Below are 16,555 nucleotides of genomic sequence, written 5' to 3'. Positions count from 1 at the left end.
CTAAAGAGCAATAAGGGTGGAGTTCTGCTAAATGCAAACTGCGATTGGAGCTGGGAAAAAAACACCCCTGGCCTTAACCTGGCTCGGTCCCTACCTGCCCTTCTCCCAGCGCCAGCTGCTCCTGCCACTTCCCGAAACTACACTTCCCATGAGCGTTTGAGGTGGGGCGCACTAGCTTCTGGGTAAGACGCAGCAGGATGACGCATCCACTTGTGCGGGAGTTAGTGACGCGGCCTGCCCGGGCGGGCGCTGTGTGGTTGGTCGGGCCGGGGGGAGGGGTGCACGGAGTCGGCCGCGGCGCGGGCGGGACGGAGCCGGCAGCAGGCGCGTGAGGCCTCGGAGTCCGCGAGACAGGCCTTGCGGCGCGTGGCGGGGGCATCTCCATAGTGACAGTGACAGCACAGAGGGGAAGGAGGGAGCGCGCGGCGCGGCCAGGCCGCGGGGGGAAGGGGGGGTGAGCGGGGGCCGGGCCCGCTCTGCGCCGGGGGGCCGGATCCCAGCATGGCCTCGGGCGGGGGAGGCGGCGGCGGCGGCACTGGAGGGGGGAAGATCCGGACCCGGCGGTACCACCTGGGCGCCGCGAAGCCCTACCCGAGAAACAAGCAGGTGAGAGGCCGGGGATGGGCCGCGCCGCTCTGCCAGGCCGGGGGCTCTGACTCACGGCGGCCCGCCCGGCCCGGGGCCCGCGGGGTCTGGGAGCCGCCCGGCCGGGCGGAGGATCCCCGGTCTATCCAGGCCCCGCGGGCTGGGAACCCACGTGGAGCCCGGGGGCGGCGAGGCCGCGTGGGGGATCGGGCTGCTGGGGGCGTGTGAGGAGCCGCGGCCCGGGGTGGGGTGGGGGGATAAGGGAAGCTGGGGGGTTCCTGCGGGGCTGGGGGGGCGTGTGGGGGAGGTTTTCCCATGCGCTGGGGCCGGTATGCATGTGTGGGGGTTTCCTCTTGGGCAGCGGGGAGGGGTTTGGGATTTCCCTCTGGGAGCGCGCGGGGGGGCGGGGGAGTTAGGGATTTCCTGCCCCTTTTTTTTTTTTTTTTTTTTTTTTTTTTTTGGTGAAGCAGGGAGGGGTCAAGAGAGGGAAGAGGAAACGTGTTTAGCACTTGGTGCCATGTGTGAATTAACCCCGTCTCAGTTTGCCTTAGACAGCTTTGATGGGGCGGGAAGGGGAAAATAAAACATTGGAAGGAAAAATCTGGAGAGCGTTTCCTGTCACACAGATGCGCGTAGGGTGCAGATTTTCCCAGGATGTAAACTTTACTCTGCCCATCCTGTAATATCTCTGGGCCTTTGGGGTGGTGTAGCTCCACTCTTGATACAATCTTTTTCTATAATGCCCAATTTACTAGATGCTTTCCAACTCAGATTGCTAAAAGATATTTATCAGGAGGAATAATTTGTGTTCACGTTTGGGGAAACATACACAATCAGGATAAACCTCTAGAACAGGGGTTCTCAAAGTGGGGTTGGGACCCCTTAGGGGGTTGGAAGGTTATTACATGGGGGGGTCACAAGCTGTCAGCCTCCACCCTAAACCCCGCTTCACCTCCAGCATTTATAATGGTGTTAAATATATTAAAAAGTGTTTTTAATTTATGGGGGGGGGGTTGCACTCAGAGGCTTGCTATGTGTAATGTGTCACCAGTACAAAAGTTTGAGAACCATTGCTCTAGAATGACATTATCTTAAATAGGTGTTAGTTAGAATACAGTGAATTTTGAGATTTGACCAAATCTTTGATTCTTATTTACAAGTTTCAAAACATCTTACAAACCACTTTATAAGAGCAGTATGAAGTTAGTTGTCCTTGTGATAATTCAGTAGGCTAATAGTTCATAATCTTCAGCCCCTCACATAAATTTTTTTTGGTACTGTCATTCTTTGTAGCATTCGGTTGCTAGCACATTGTGGATGCTAATACCGTATAAGTAATAATATTAAAATATGTTTTGTTTTTTTAAATCTTGCTGAAGTGGTGGATAAATAACAAAATAACTTGTTTATATACTACAGCACTTGATACTGCAGGGCATTTGTAGATAAAAATCCAGAAACTAGGTGGGATGGCTGGTGGACAGGCAAATAGATCCTTCATTATTACTGTGTGTGTTTCTAGGAGTTTTAGCGTGCTCATATACCTATGTACTGTAGAAATCTCATCTGTGTGGGTATATATGTATGCATACATTTGGGAATGTGTTTATGTAAATGTTGAACTAGGTTAATACATTATTTAATGAGTAATTTGAGAAGCCAGGCAATTCAGTTATGTTCTGTTTGTATATAAAGTGAGGGTCTGTCATACATAAATCTTATAACATACTGCTTCTCAGAATAATAGAAAGGAATTGTAATTTTTCTGCAGCCTTAAGTATATTTTTACAATTGTGTAACACTGTTCTGCATCTGTCGCTGAAGCTCTAGGACAGGGGTTCTCAAACTGGGGGTCGGGACCCCTGAGAGGGTCATGAGGTTATCACGTAGGGGGTCGCGAGCTGTCAGCCTCCACCCCAAACCCTGCTTCACCTCCAGCATTTATAATAGTGTTAATTAAAAACACTTTTTTATGTATCTTATATGGGAGGTCGCACTCAGTGGCTTGCTATATCAATGGGGTCACCAGTACAAAAGTTTGAGAACCGCTGCTCTAGGAGATAGTGGTTTAATGACGTCTAAACAGTAAAAATCAGTTTCTTCATCTCTAAGTGTAGTATTGAAACGTTTGTGTAAAAGCTAAAGAAGTATTGAAATAGCAAGTAATGAATGTGTTGATCACTGCTAGTTGAGGAGAAACTTTGAAGGAGATGTATGGAAGGGTTTACTATAGTAATTGTGGACCCAATCCTCTAGTCTAAATGCACCAGTTGTGTTGTCTTTGTATATTCCCAATGGGTTCATTTGGATAAGTGCTGAAGTAAGCATGTGTTTGGGAATATTTGTAGGATCAGGGCCTAAGAATAGATACTTGAATGTACTGGTCAAATTTACAGATGTAACTTGGTGTAATAAGAAAATTGCTTTCTTTATTATAATGCTTTAAAACTAAATTTTTCAGGCAAAAATTGTAAAGCCTGAAAGCACAATTATTTGTTTTTCCTCCTTGGGTAAGTCAGTTTTTACTGGCGAGGCTTTTTAAAACCTGCCACCAACCTGTATTTTCACGTTGAGATTCAGACTAATGGTTTTAATCTTGGAGATATGTCATCTGTACTTTTAAGGAGTTGTCTACCTTTTTGTGCACTGGTGTAAAAAGTGACTTGAACTGGGTTACCTGTGTTTGAAACCTGGTTAAGCTGTACCAGGGTAGTATATCTTCACAAGGGGTTTGCACAAGTGCAACTACATTGATGGAGCTGAAGTATTGCATCCCCCTCCCAAGTCCTGGTCATGCAAATTGCTTTGAGCATCTGGAACCCCACTGAAGTTGTTGAGGCTTGATACCTGGGTCTGCGCATGCAGAGCAATTGCTCTTTCAGGCCTAATCCTGCACGTACCAGTGCTTTAAATCTTTTTTTTTTTCACATGCACATGAACAATCCCTCATTCTAAACTGGTTTCAGAGTAACAGCCGTGTTAGTCTGTATTCGCAGAAAGAAAAGGAGTACTTGTGGCACCTTAGAGACTAACCAATTTATTTGAGCATAAGCTTTCGTGAGCTACAGCATCCGATAAAGTGAGCTGTAGCTCACGAAAGCTTATGCTCAAATAAATTGGTTAGTCTCTAAGGTGCCACAAGTACTCCTTTTCATTCTAAACTGTTGGTTGTTTTGCTTCTGAGTGACATGAAATACAAGAGCCAAAAGAGAGAAAAATTTGTCATATATCTGACCTACCTGTCCTGCTCTGTGAGGAACATCTTCTCATTGTCTGCTGCTGAATCATCCTAGGAAAAAAAAGTCTCATGATTAGGCATAACTTTTAGAATTTTGCAATCAACAGTATAATTTGGTGATATTCTGTAAATGAGTCGGAGATTTTTTAGTTTAGGGATAATAATGTTCATTTGAGTATTTTGTGTGTCTGTCTCTACAAACTTTAGTTCAGTAGGTGTAAGAAACTGAACACTAACAGGTTTTAAAAGTTTGTCGTCTTTCAAGAATTGGGCTGTAGTTCATTTCAGCTCATGTTTTATCTCTGGTACCATCTATACGTAGGTGGCAACCATGTTATCAAGAACAGCGTTTAACTATGGTTCTTATTAGCAGGTATTAACACAGTTTCCACCATTAGCATAAAAATGACTCCTACTCCACAGGGGCCTATCTACACTGAGAATTTTTAGCAGTTGTCTCACATTTAGTTTAGCAGTTGTGCTAGTAAAGCTGGAAATGCTAATGTAGAGTGGATACAGGCATTTTTACCAATTTTCGTCTATCTCAACTCACTTTAAATATAGCTTAGTATAGTTTTGTGAAACAATTTATAGCAGGGTTCATTAGGGTATGTTGACCAGGGAACTCATATTAGCATGTAGTTCCATCACAAATGTAGACGAGACTATAGGTTCATAACCGTCCTTATTGTCCTTATTGGTATATACTTCAGTTCTGTCTCAAGGCTTAGGTTCTTTCATTCCCAATGGAAGAATAAAGTTTGTAATGGAGAAAAGTCCTTTCTGAAGCAGAGAAATAATGTTTACATCCTGTTGTTGTATCTTATCCTAGGTAGTTTATCCATCAGTTTAGAGTATGAGATTCTTTCAGAGTAAGAACATGCCTACATTTTTTTGTCTATATTACTGTTTCTGAAAGTGGTCCGTGGACCACTGCTGACTTACGGAAAACTGACAGATCATGTGGTGCAGGCTCTTCTATTTTTCCAGCTGCTGTGTCACATGAAAGATAGCAAAAAATTGATTGAATTGTTCATAATCTTTTTCTGATATTGTATTTAATGCATAAATATTGTGCAACTGCAAATTGTGAAAGGGAGGTATTCTGCACAGTGACACAGGAGAAAAAATGGTCCCCAATATAATCTTTCTGTTAATACATGATCTGCTATGAAATGTTGAGAATCCCTGGTCTGTACTACATTTTGTATAATATACCCGTGTGGTCACTCGTGCTATAGAAGTAATAATTATGCTGGGTATTCCAAAATGCTACTTTGCAGAAACCCTTTCTTGTAGTCAAATTTTTAATTTTGACTCATTAGAACAGAACCTTGGGATTATTCCTCAGTTTGTCCACTCTTTCTGTATTTAGTCTCAAATCTGATTCTTTCCAAGAATAGCCACGAAAAATTTGGACAACTTTCAGGCGTTGCCATCGGATATATCTCAGTCTGTCCCATTGTCTGGGCATTCACCAGATTGAGTGAGTGGTTTATTTCTTCGACACTTCAAATATCTGCCATTTCTTCTTTATCCCACTGTCAAAACACTTATTGAAGGCTTGTGCACACAAAGTTGCACTGATTTAATCTGAAATGGGAATTTAAACCAATATTGTTAAACAGGTAAAAACCCCTGTTTGGACGCTCTTATTTTGGTTTTAGAGCAGTCCTTTCTGGTTCAGTTTAAGACTGTTGAACAAATTTAAGATAAACTAAAATGAAAGCACAGGGGATCACTCCACTTTAATTAAACTGGTTTAAAAATGATTTAAAGGGTGGACTGTGGTGGAAAGTTATACTCATAGCTGCTGAGCTGTGAACGTAAACCAGTATAACTCCAGGTGTGGATATTTTTGTTCTGGAAAAAGTGTGTCCCCCCAGGTTTATTTAACTTAAAGCCTCTTTCTAAGTGATGTAAGTTTTTATTCTGGAGAAAATCGTTCACACGGGGAGTTATATCAATTTTATTATATCCGTTTAACTCTGCACTTGTCCTTGAACCTCATCAGATTTCTTTTGGTCCAATCCTCTAATTTGTCTAGGTCCCTCTGTATCCTATCCCTACCCTCCAGCATATCTGCCACCTCCCAGTTTAGTGTCATCTGAGGGTGCAGTCCACGCCATCCTCCAGATCATTAATGAAGATATTGAACAAAACCGGCCCCAGGACCGACCCTTGGGGCACTCCGCTTGATACCGGCTGCCAACTAGACATGGAGCCATTGATCGCTACCCGTTGAACCTGACGATCTAGCCAACTTTCTATCCACCTTATAGTCCATTTATCCAGCCCATACTTCTTTAACTGGCTGCCAAGAATACTGTGGGAGACCGTGTCAAAAGCTTTGCTAAAGTCAAGGAATAACACGTCCACTGCTTTCCCCTCATCCACAGAGCCAGTTATCTCATCATAGAAGGCAATTAGGTTAGTCAGGCATGACTTGCCCTTGGTGAATCCATGCTGACTGTTCCTGATCACTTTCCTCTCCTCAAAGTGCTTAAAAATTGATTCCTTGAGGACCTGCTCCAGGATTTTTCCAGGGACTGAGGTGAAGCTGACTGGCCTGTAGTTTCCCGGATCCTCCTCCTTCCTTTTTTTAAAGATGGGCACTACATTAGCCTTTTTCCAGTCATCCGCGACCTCCCCCGCTCGCCATGATTTTTCAAAGATAATGGCCAATGGCTCTGCAATCACATCCGCCAACTCCTTTAGCACTCTCAGATGCAGTGCATCTGGCCCCATGGACTTGTGCTCTTCCAGCTTTTCTAAATAGTCCTGAACAGCTTCTTTCTCCACAGAGGGCTGGTCCCCTCCTCCCGATACTGTGCTGCCCAGTGCAGTAGTCTGGGAACTGAACTTGTTCGTGAAGGCAGAGGCAAAAAATGCATTGAGTACATTAGCTTTTTTCACATCCTGTCACTGGGTTGCCTCCCCCTTTCAGTAAGGGGCCCACTCTTTCCCTGACCACCTTCTTGTTGCTAACACCTATAGAAACCCTTCTTGTTACTCTTAACATCTCTTGCTAGTTGCAACTCCAATTGTGATTTGGCCTTCCTGATTTCACTCCTGCATGCATGAGGAATGTTTTTATACTTCTCCCTGGTCATTTGTCCAGTCTTCCACTTCTTGTTAGCTTTTTTGTGTTTAAGATCAGCAAGGATTTCACTGGTCGCCTGCCATATTTACTGTTCTTTCTACACATCGGGATGGTTTGTTCCTGCAACCTCAATAAGGATTCTTTAAAATACAGCCAGCTCTTCTGGACTCCTTTCCTCTTCATTTTATTCTCCCAGGGGATCCTGCCCATCAGTTCCCTGAGGGAGCTGAAGTCTGCTTTTCCGAAGTCCAGAGTCCTTATTCTGCTGCTCTCCTTTCTTCCTTTTGTCAAGATCCTGAACTCGACCATCTCATGGTCACTGTTTCCCAGGTTCCCATCCACTTTTGCTTCCCGTACGAATTCTTCCCTGTTTGTGAGCAGCAGGTTAAGAAGAGCACTTCCCCTAGTTGGTTCCTCCAGCACTTGCACCAGGAAATTGTCCCCTACACTTTCCAAAATCTTCCTGGATTGTCTGTGCACTCCTGTATTGCTCTCCCAGCAGATATCGGGGTGATTGAAGTCCCCCATGAGAACCAGGGCCTGTGCTCTAGTAACTTCTGTTAGTAGAGTGAAGAAAGCCTCGTCCACCTCATCCCCCTGGTCTGGTGGTCTGCAGCAGACTTCCACCACATCACCCCCCTTGTTGCTCACGCTTCTAAATTTAATCCGGAGACTCCCCGGTTTTTCTGCAGTTTCATACTGGAGCTCTGAGCAGTCACACTGCTCTCTTACATACAGTGCAACTCCCCCACCTTTTCTGCCCTTCCTGTCCTTCTTGAACAGTTTATATCCATCTATGATAGTACTCCAGTCATGTGAGTTATTCCACCAAGTCTCTGTTATTCCAATCACATCATAATTCCTTGACTGTGCCAGGACTTCCAGTTTTCCTTGCTTGTTTCCCAGGTTTCTTGCATTTGTATATAGGCACTTAAGATACATCGCTGATCATCCTGCTTTTTCAGTATGAGGCAGGAGTTCTCCTCTCTTGCGCTCTCCTGCTCGTGCTTCCTCCTGGTATCCCACTTACCTCAGGGCTTTGGTCTCCTTCCCCCAGTGAACCTAGTGTAAAGCCCTCCTCGCTAGGTTAGCCAGCCTGCTTATGAAGATGCTCTTCCCTCTCTTCATTAGGTGGAGCCCATCTCCGCCTAGCAATCCTTCTTCTTGGAACACCATCCCATGGTCAAACAATCCAAAGTCTTCTCTCCGACACCACCTGTGTAGCCATTCATTGACTTCCACGATTCGACGGTCTCTACCTGGGCCTTTTCCTTCCACAGGGAGGATGGACGAGAACACCACTTGTGCCTCAAACTCCTTTATCCTTCTTCCCAGAGCCATGTCGTCTGCAGTGATCCACTCAAGATCCTTATACAAATTACAAATTAACAAATTCCATTCATATTTTTTTTTTACTGCAGCTATTGCTATGGAGTTGTAGGCTGGTCTACAAATTGTCTTAAAAAATTTAAATCAAGTGAATTAAATTAGCGCAGATCTCTAATATAGCTGTACTTAAACTGATTTAACTCTCACTTTAAATTATTTTATCCTAATTTGGTTAGTAAGGGTCAAACAGGTTTAAGTATATCTGTATTAATGAGTTGCACTGTATTAACGAGATCGGTTTTTAATAGACTTAATTAAACTGGTGGAACTTTTCTAATGTAGGCAAGTCCTGATTGCCTTCTAGTAGTGCATTAATTGACATGACTACCATCTGTGTGGAAAATTTAGGAAATAAAGGAGCAGTGTCCTGAATCTTCACAGTATATGATGCTACTTAGGGCTTTCAGCACGCTCACCTCAGGTTAATTAAAATAAAAAAAAATTGCTAATGAAATCTTAAAATTACAGATATAAATACACACAAGTTGGGGATATGGGTATTAACATTAGTGACATTAACTTGCCCACATTCAATATATATTTTTGATTTGCACTTTGTAACCTTAACATTGCCTTAATATATAATATTAAATTGATGTTTCTTGTGTTTTGTTTTTTTGAGAGAGACAAAATGTTTTGACTGATCGTATTTGAATTGAAATAGTTCCAATTTGGTTTTGATGTTCACACCTCACTGAAATGAATAGAACAGGAGAGCTGTTATTACCATCTTGGCTGCAGACATCTTCCATATAGGTTAGAAACATATTGGGGCACCTTAATCTTCACCAGTGAAGAAGAAAATTGGGACTGGTCTACATTAGACAAACTATACCCACATGTTCAAACCTCTAGTATAGATTCACTTAAACAGTTTTCAATCTTACATCTGTTTAGCTTAAGTCAATTTGTTTAGTTACACCAGTGTTTAGTGTTTAGTTTACACCAGTGTTTAGTTACACCAGTGCAATTTTTATAATGTAGAGCAGTTTTGTTTTTAACAGAAGATTAGAATATACAAAACACTACAGAATGAATCAGAAATTGTAGACAACCATGATGAAACTGCAGAATCTGCCATTTTTGCAACCACTGGTTTATCTTGTGACTGATGTTGCATCTGTCTTCAGAGGACCTTGTTGTGTGCTTCAGTGGGATACTTACAATCTCCCTTAAGCACATTGTCCAAGTGGCAATCCTTGTGTTTATCAGACTGGTCAGAGAACACATAGCAGGATTAGACAAAATGTAGATTTAAAAACTCTTGAGCCCTGACTAAAGTAACTACAACTTCCACTGTTGCTACCCAAAAGTGAATTTTGGATCCTAACTCTTCTGCTGTAGACAAAGCCCCTGTATGATGCTTAAAAGTTGATAGAGCTTTGTTGAGCCATGCTAAAAATCATAGATGGCCACTGAGCATAAGAAGTGACTTTTCAATTATTTACCTTACTTTAATATTTCCCATTTCATCACCCAAACTTAACAAGATGCTACTTCTAAATAAGGGCTCTCTATACATGCAAAGTTTCAAATTCAAGTATAGTCTACATTAGGATTTTACATGGGTATAGCTATGTCTCTCTGGTGTGAAAATACACGCTCCCCTGAGAGATGTAGCTATGCCAACCTAATCCCTGGTATAGACAGTGCTAGGTTGATGGAAGAATTCTTCTTGTGCTAATGGGAGAATCCTTCCCATTGGTGTAGGTAGTATCTACAGTAAAACGCTACAGAGTTCATGTCTAACTCAAAAATTGCGTCTTCACTAATAGGGAGGACTTGTGAACAAGATGAGATGAATACATAATAGGATTGGCACGTTCAGTGTTTGAATCACAATAGCTCTATCATATATTGGCTCAGTCTATAATAAGGAAGGGAGGTAAAGACAGTACAGCATTGATTCTTGAAGTGTTTTTGTCTTATACAGATCCTGTTAAATCATATGGCTAGAGAGTAAACAAAACCAAGCCAACTGCTGACACCACTTGTAATCAATGAGTAATTTTCCTAGTGTAGACCCTGCTACAATGCTAAAAACACTTAGGAAGTTCTGGGCAGCTAGATGACACAGTCAGTGTTTACAGTGTTAGTTAGTTTTATATTAATGCTCCCAGCTTGTATTGCTGCAACTGTGGTAATGAAAGAATAAAAATCGTAAGTCTTGGGTGGGCATAGCGGTCTTTTACGTTATGTATGCATAATGGTGCTAGAACCCACTCTTTGCTAATATTGTTGAAGTGCATTCTAAACAGAGCTTAGAAAAAACCAAATTGGGACCTGCCTACAAAATTAACCACATTTAAACATGATTGTGTTTAAGCCATATTATAGCACTTTTTTTTCTTTCTTGCATGGACAGATAACATGTTGAACTAAGTTTTAATCCTAGTTGATATTTTTACATACACGTTCGCTTAATTGTCTTAGAGAATGTTACTAAAGTGCATTTCCTATCAACGCAGTCACAAAAAATCCAGGAAATCACCAGTTAGGCTACACTAACACCCGGAGCAGCTTCAGTTCATGTAGTTTATTGCTCTAGTCTCACCAGTCCCAAACCTTCAAAGACTCTAACAAAGAAATTCCTGCTGATGCCAACTGGCATTGGCACAGTTGGGGTTCCCTAGTAGACAAGGCTCTAGTGGCTTCGATTGGCTTTACTGCTATGTTAATTAAAGCTGCCAAAGTCTTGTCTATGCTTGAGCTCCCACTGTTGCTAACATGGGTTCAGCTGAACGAGTAATAACATTAATAGGAAATTCTTTTGTAAACAAAGCAATAGATTCTTTACTTCCACAACAAACTTTCACTTCCCATATATATCTACCCAGAAAGCACGCATCCAGTTTCTCCAAATCTCAAAGAAATGCAAAGGTTTAATTATGACCTCCGCAAGACATTAAGATAAGAATATGTTGCTTCACTGTGAAAGTATATGAGTTTTTACTACCTTAAAAATTCAAGGTCCTAGTTAACGTTTGTATATGAAAGTTGTGGGCATGGGGGAAAATGACAAGGATTTTTATGGAGGCAATGGCAGCAAGTGATTGGGAGGTTTTGGGTTAGAGGGTAAAGAATTTGTCAAGGTAGCAGAGGTGCTTGGAGTTTGGGGGCAGGGAATGATGGGGGTAGTATGTAAGGAGCGCTGGGGTACAACATGAGAAGAAGGCAGGGTTTGGCTAGTGTTTCCTTGTTTTCTCCATCCAACAGATACTCCTGCTGGAATTCTGTGCCACTGCACAATGCAGAATTTAATTTTTCATGCAGAATTTGTGACAGCCAGAGCCCCAGCTGCCCACATCTGATGGTGGGAGCCCCAATCACCCATTCTCCAGTTTATCTGGATTTTTGTTTATCCAATCTGGCCCAGATCCCAATTAGATCAGATAATCAGGGTTCCACTGTACTTTTATACAGCATATTTTTATATAATGACTTTGTTTAAATGAAATGTTTCATTTCACTGAAAAAAAAAAAAGATAACTATCAACAAAGATACATCAAGTTCAGTATTAATATGCCAAGCAAGGAATCTGTTTGTCAAAAAACATTTCCTGAATCTTTTATGTTGTCTGTATTGTTACAGTTATACTTGCTGACAGGTATTTTGAAATAAATTGCCAAGTGATTGAAACTGGCATGATTATATTGTGTTGTTTTGTCAAAATATGCAGAATTTTAAAATAGTGTGCAGAAGTTTTAATTTTTTGGTGCAGAATTCCCACAGGAGTAAAGAGATGTGCAGAGTGACTTAATTCCTCAGCAAACTTTATCAGATGTGATGGGTGGAGAAAGCAATAACATTCTAGTGCTTCCCTGGTTTCTTCATTTCCTGTACTTGCATCTTCACCAACATGGTTGCTCTCTCCTTACATGCCAGAATCTCACTACCTCATACTCTACAAACCCTGCTCCCCTGTATGTTAACACAATCTCACTGCAATTTTCCCCATCATTTGACAGCCCCGATGGCTACAGTGGCTCAGCGCAGTCTACATGATATGATGATAAAAGTGTCGGTATGTAGTCTACGCCAATAACTTGTCACTTCTTCGAGTGCTGATCGTTTTGGATATTCACTATGAATGCTTTGTTTGCCTGTGACCAGAAACTCTTCATTAGCAGTGTCTGTTGGTTTGCACCTTGCACCTCCTCATGCTTTCATATGACGGCAGAAGGGGCAGCGCAGACTGACCACCTCTCCAGAACCTTGTGTCCATTCTTCTCTTCTTCATTCTCCTACCTAGAATCTGTAAATATTGTAAACAATATTTTAGCTGAGATAGTTTAGTCTAGTTTTAGTGCTAATTAGTGGAGAATTGAGGGTCCTCCTCCATTATCTCCCCTTTGTCTTGTTTACCTATTATGCCCAAGGTACCATGCTTTAAGCCTTGCCTGGCCTGCCCCTGGGTCTTCCTGGCGAGCGACCTGCATGACAGGTGCCTGTATTGCCTTGGGGAGGTTCACATGCCCTTGAGGTGTGGCATCTCTTGCTCTTTCCCCTCCATGTACAAGGTAGTCTCATGAACTCAGGCGCTGAAAACACTTCATGTAGCTCGCCATGAGACCCTGCTTGTATCCTGAACCCTCCTGCTTCCCTTCAACCTGTTTGGCGTCACTGGGCAGTGTTCCTCTGCCATCTGGTACCAGTGGTTCAAAGTCCTTCACCAAGCACAGGGGCTCCATGAGGCAGAGGCAGGAGAAGGACAAGGGCAAACACAAGAAGAGGGACAAGTCCCCACATAAATCTTTGAAAAACAGGTCTGCCTCACCTCTTCCTCTAGCACCACCTGAGACTTTGCACCCCGGAACAGGTGCACTCAGAGCTTGTACTAAAAAGGCAGTGTTGGTGGTACTGGGAGCTTCCAGTGCCCCAGTGCCACACATTGAAGGACGTTAACAACGCCTATGCCTCATAAAGTCAGAAGGGATTCTCCCCCCCTCCTCCATTTCAGTGGTGCCAGCCACTTACAGATCCTCCTCCTTCAAGACAGCACCAATGGTCTAGACAAAGCCAAAGACATCAATCAGCTCAAGGCCCTGTAATCTTCTGGAAGACGTAGCTATGTATGCAGACCTGACATCTCTGATTTTCTCTGAACTGATCCTGCTCCAGGAGATCTCCACTCCATCGACTCTCCATTCATTCGCCAATACTGTGAAGCAGCTGGAGAAAGAGGTCAGCCTGATGCTCTCTACTTCCTGCTTGTCCTTGCTCCTGATTGGTGGGAACCATCCCATTACGCCACCAGCCCCACCACTGGAACATGAAGAATCCTGTTCATCAAACCAAAATGAGCTTGTACTGACTGACCCTCCAGATACCCGACAAAGAGCCATCAACCCAGACTGCTTCCAAATGCACTCGCTTGCCCTCATGTGCTCCCCAACAGCATTTGTTGTCCTGAGACTAATGGTACTCTTGATGTGGACCCCCACAAGTACCCCTACACCCCATCCTATATCTCTGTTGAGGTCCCTGGGAACCGTACCTCCAGGCACCTGAATATGAGGACCCTATGTTCTGGGCCCAGTAGTGGTTACCACTACTAGTCACCAAGGGAGCAGCTGTTGGAGAGGGAGCAGCTGGATCCACCAGTGAAACCTTGTCCTCTCCACATGAGGCACTATCACCAGCATCTCCATTACCCCTAGATTATTTTAAACAGTCCCAGGATCACCTCAGGAGAATCACAGATGCTCTCCAAATTCCACTAGAGGAGTTCCAGGATCCAGCCTACTTGCTTTTGCACATCCTCCAGGCTACGTCTCCGTTTTAAATGGCAGTCCAGATTGGCAAGGTCATCATGGAACCTGTCCGATTTATCGTGCACATTACTGCAACCTGTGCCCCAGAGAGGGCTGAGAAATGCTACTTTGCTCTCCGCAAAAGCGTGGAATTTCTGTTTTCCCACCCTACCTCCAATTCCTTGGTGGTCCAAGGAGTTACAACAAGAAGCCAGCTACCTCAGCCCAAATCCACTTCACTGAATAAAAATACCAAAGGACTTGAGCTCTTTGGAAGAAAGATGTTTTTGTCAGCTTAGTTTAGCATTCTGAATAGCAAACTACCAACTTCAGTGTTTAAGTATAACTTCTTGAATTATAGCAAGCTCCTTCAGGAAAACAGACCTTAGTTCCAGGCCATCCTGGATGTGGGAAAACTAGTGTCAAGATCTTGTCTCCAGGTGTCCCTTGATGTAGTGTCACAATCCATAATCATGAGATGGGCATCATGGCTGCTGGCCTTGGGGTTCCTCTGGGATGTCCAAACCACCCTTGAGGGCTTTCCCTTTGAAGGTCATAATCTCATTAGGGACAAAACAAGTGACTGCATACCCTCTGCTCTCTGAGTACTTTGGCACTGTGTAGAAAATACTCCAGGTCTCCTTTCTGCCTTGACATCAACCACCATCTTCTTCCAACAGAAGATGTGTGAACCCCTAAAGCAATGACAGAGGATCCAGCTGTGTAGGCACCCTGCATCACAATCCTCCAGTTTAGTGTCAGCTGCTTCTTGTGTTGCAGCACCTGAGGATTGACAGCCAGTCTCCACAATGTCTGCTGCTGTCCCCTTCAGAGGCCACCTGGTCCATTTCCTTCTGATGTGGCACACTATTACAATGGACAAATAGGTCCCGGACATGTCAAATGGCTACTCATCAGAGGGTTTGGGCATTCCTCTTGTTCTGGAGTATCTTGTCTTGCAAAAGACATGTGGCTTGTCTGTCAGCTCCCAGTGGGTACATATGGCAGCTCTTAGCTCTTCCCACCCAGTGGGGAAGACTACTCAGTCTTTACTCATCCTACTACTGCAAAGTTCCTGAAGCATATCATAAGGACATTCAAATTGCAAAACTAGTCCTTGCCTAGGATCTGAGCCTCATCCTCTCTTCTCTCATGAGATGACCATTTGAACTCTTGGCTTTCTGTTCCTTTCTGCACCTTCCTTGAATGTCGCTTCTTGATACCAGTTACCTCTGCTAAAAGGGTTGGGGAGCTTGGGTTCCTTATAGTGGACCTGCCTTATACAGTTTTTCACTAGAACTAGTTTTCTTTGTGACTACATCCAAAGTTCATACCTAAAATACCTTCTGAATTTCACCTTAACTAGACTGTTCACCTTCCAAAAACCTGAGAATGCAGGGGGCACGACTCCATTCCTTGGACTTGTGTAGGTCTCTGGCCTTCTACCTGCACAGAATGGCACCTTTTTGGAAGTCCCCAAGGTGTGTTTGGCACTGTTGCTGAAACAGTGAAGGAAAAGGCTGTCTCTTCCCAAAGGGTCTCTAAGTGGATTTCCTCCTGCATCATTCTGTGCTATGATCGTATAAAAGTCCATCCTCCTCAAACTGTCAGGGCCCATTCTGTGAGAGTCCAAGTGCTGTCAGTACTCTCATTACAGGGAATCCTGCTCTCAGAGATATGCAGAGCAGCTACTTAGGGCTCTGTATTCACCTTCACCAGGCATTATGCCCTGGTCCAAGCTTTGGCTGTGAAATGCTTCCTTTAGCACAGCAGTCCTGCACTCTGTGATATAACAAACTTCCTTGTGCCCTCTTCCTTAATGAGCACTGCTTGGGAGTCACCCACAGTGAATATCCATAGGGACTAGCACTTGAAGAAGAAAGGAAGATTACTTACCTTACAGTAACTAGAGTTATTTGAGATGTGTGGTGCCTTTGAATATTCAAGACTGCCTTCCTTTGCTCAGCTCCTTTTGGGATCCATGTTAGAATCACAACTGGAGAGGCAGTTGGTCTGCACTGCCCTTTATGCCCTCAGTTGAAAGCACAAGGAGGCGCAAGTGCAGACCAATGGATGCTGCTGTTGAAGAGTTTCTGGTCCCCAATGTACAGAGTGTATTCACACCCACAGTGACTACACATCTTGTACTCCAGTTACTATAAGATAAGTAACCTTTCTTTCTCCATTCCAAGGGTTAGATGATACATTGGTAAAAATGCATATGTCCTGTCTATGCTACAGTTTATATCATTGTTCCTACATGTGTTAGACTGATTCTACTGATAAATTGTGGGGCCTAATTTTTCTAGTCTAAATAAGGCATTTCTGTCCATATACATTAAACAAAGCAAACACCCCCACCCACCCACCCACCCACCCCGAACACACACACACACATTCAGGTTATGCAATCACATTTAAACAATTTTTTAGAAGGTTACCGTAGGATAGGTCATCTATCACTTCATCATATATGAGTGTGCATC

At 43.5% G+C, this 16,555-nt stretch overlaps 1 protein-coding gene across 4 annotated transcripts in view; it reads left to right on the top strand.

Moving 5' to 3' along the window:
• The first annotated feature begins 494 nt into the window (after positions 1-494).
• The window catches only part of NUP153 (nucleoporin 153), a 63,315-nt gene continuing 47,254 nt past the window's right edge, over positions 495-16,555 (top strand). For 3 of the 4 annotated variants that reach the window (XM_077810623.1, XM_077810624.1, XM_077810621.1), the window contains exon 1: positions 495-606. In XM_077810623.1, the coding sequence (XP_077666749.1) occupies positions 502-606 (105 nt within the window). In that variant the 5' untranslated portion in view covers positions 495-501. The remainder of the gene's footprint in view (positions 607-16,555) is intronic. The other variant, XM_077810622.1, reaches the window with a different exon arrangement.

This window comes from Eretmochelys imbricata, chromosome 2 (genome assembly GCF_965152235.1).
Source record: "Eretmochelys imbricata isolate rEreImb1 chromosome 2, rEreImb1.hap1, whole genome shotgun sequence".
Taxonomy (NCBI): domain Eukaryota; kingdom Metazoa; phylum Chordata; order Testudines; family Cheloniidae; genus Eretmochelys; species Eretmochelys imbricata.
The sequence above is the reverse complement of the archived record's forward strand: the minus strand, read 5'-3'. Positions and strand labels throughout refer to the sequence as shown.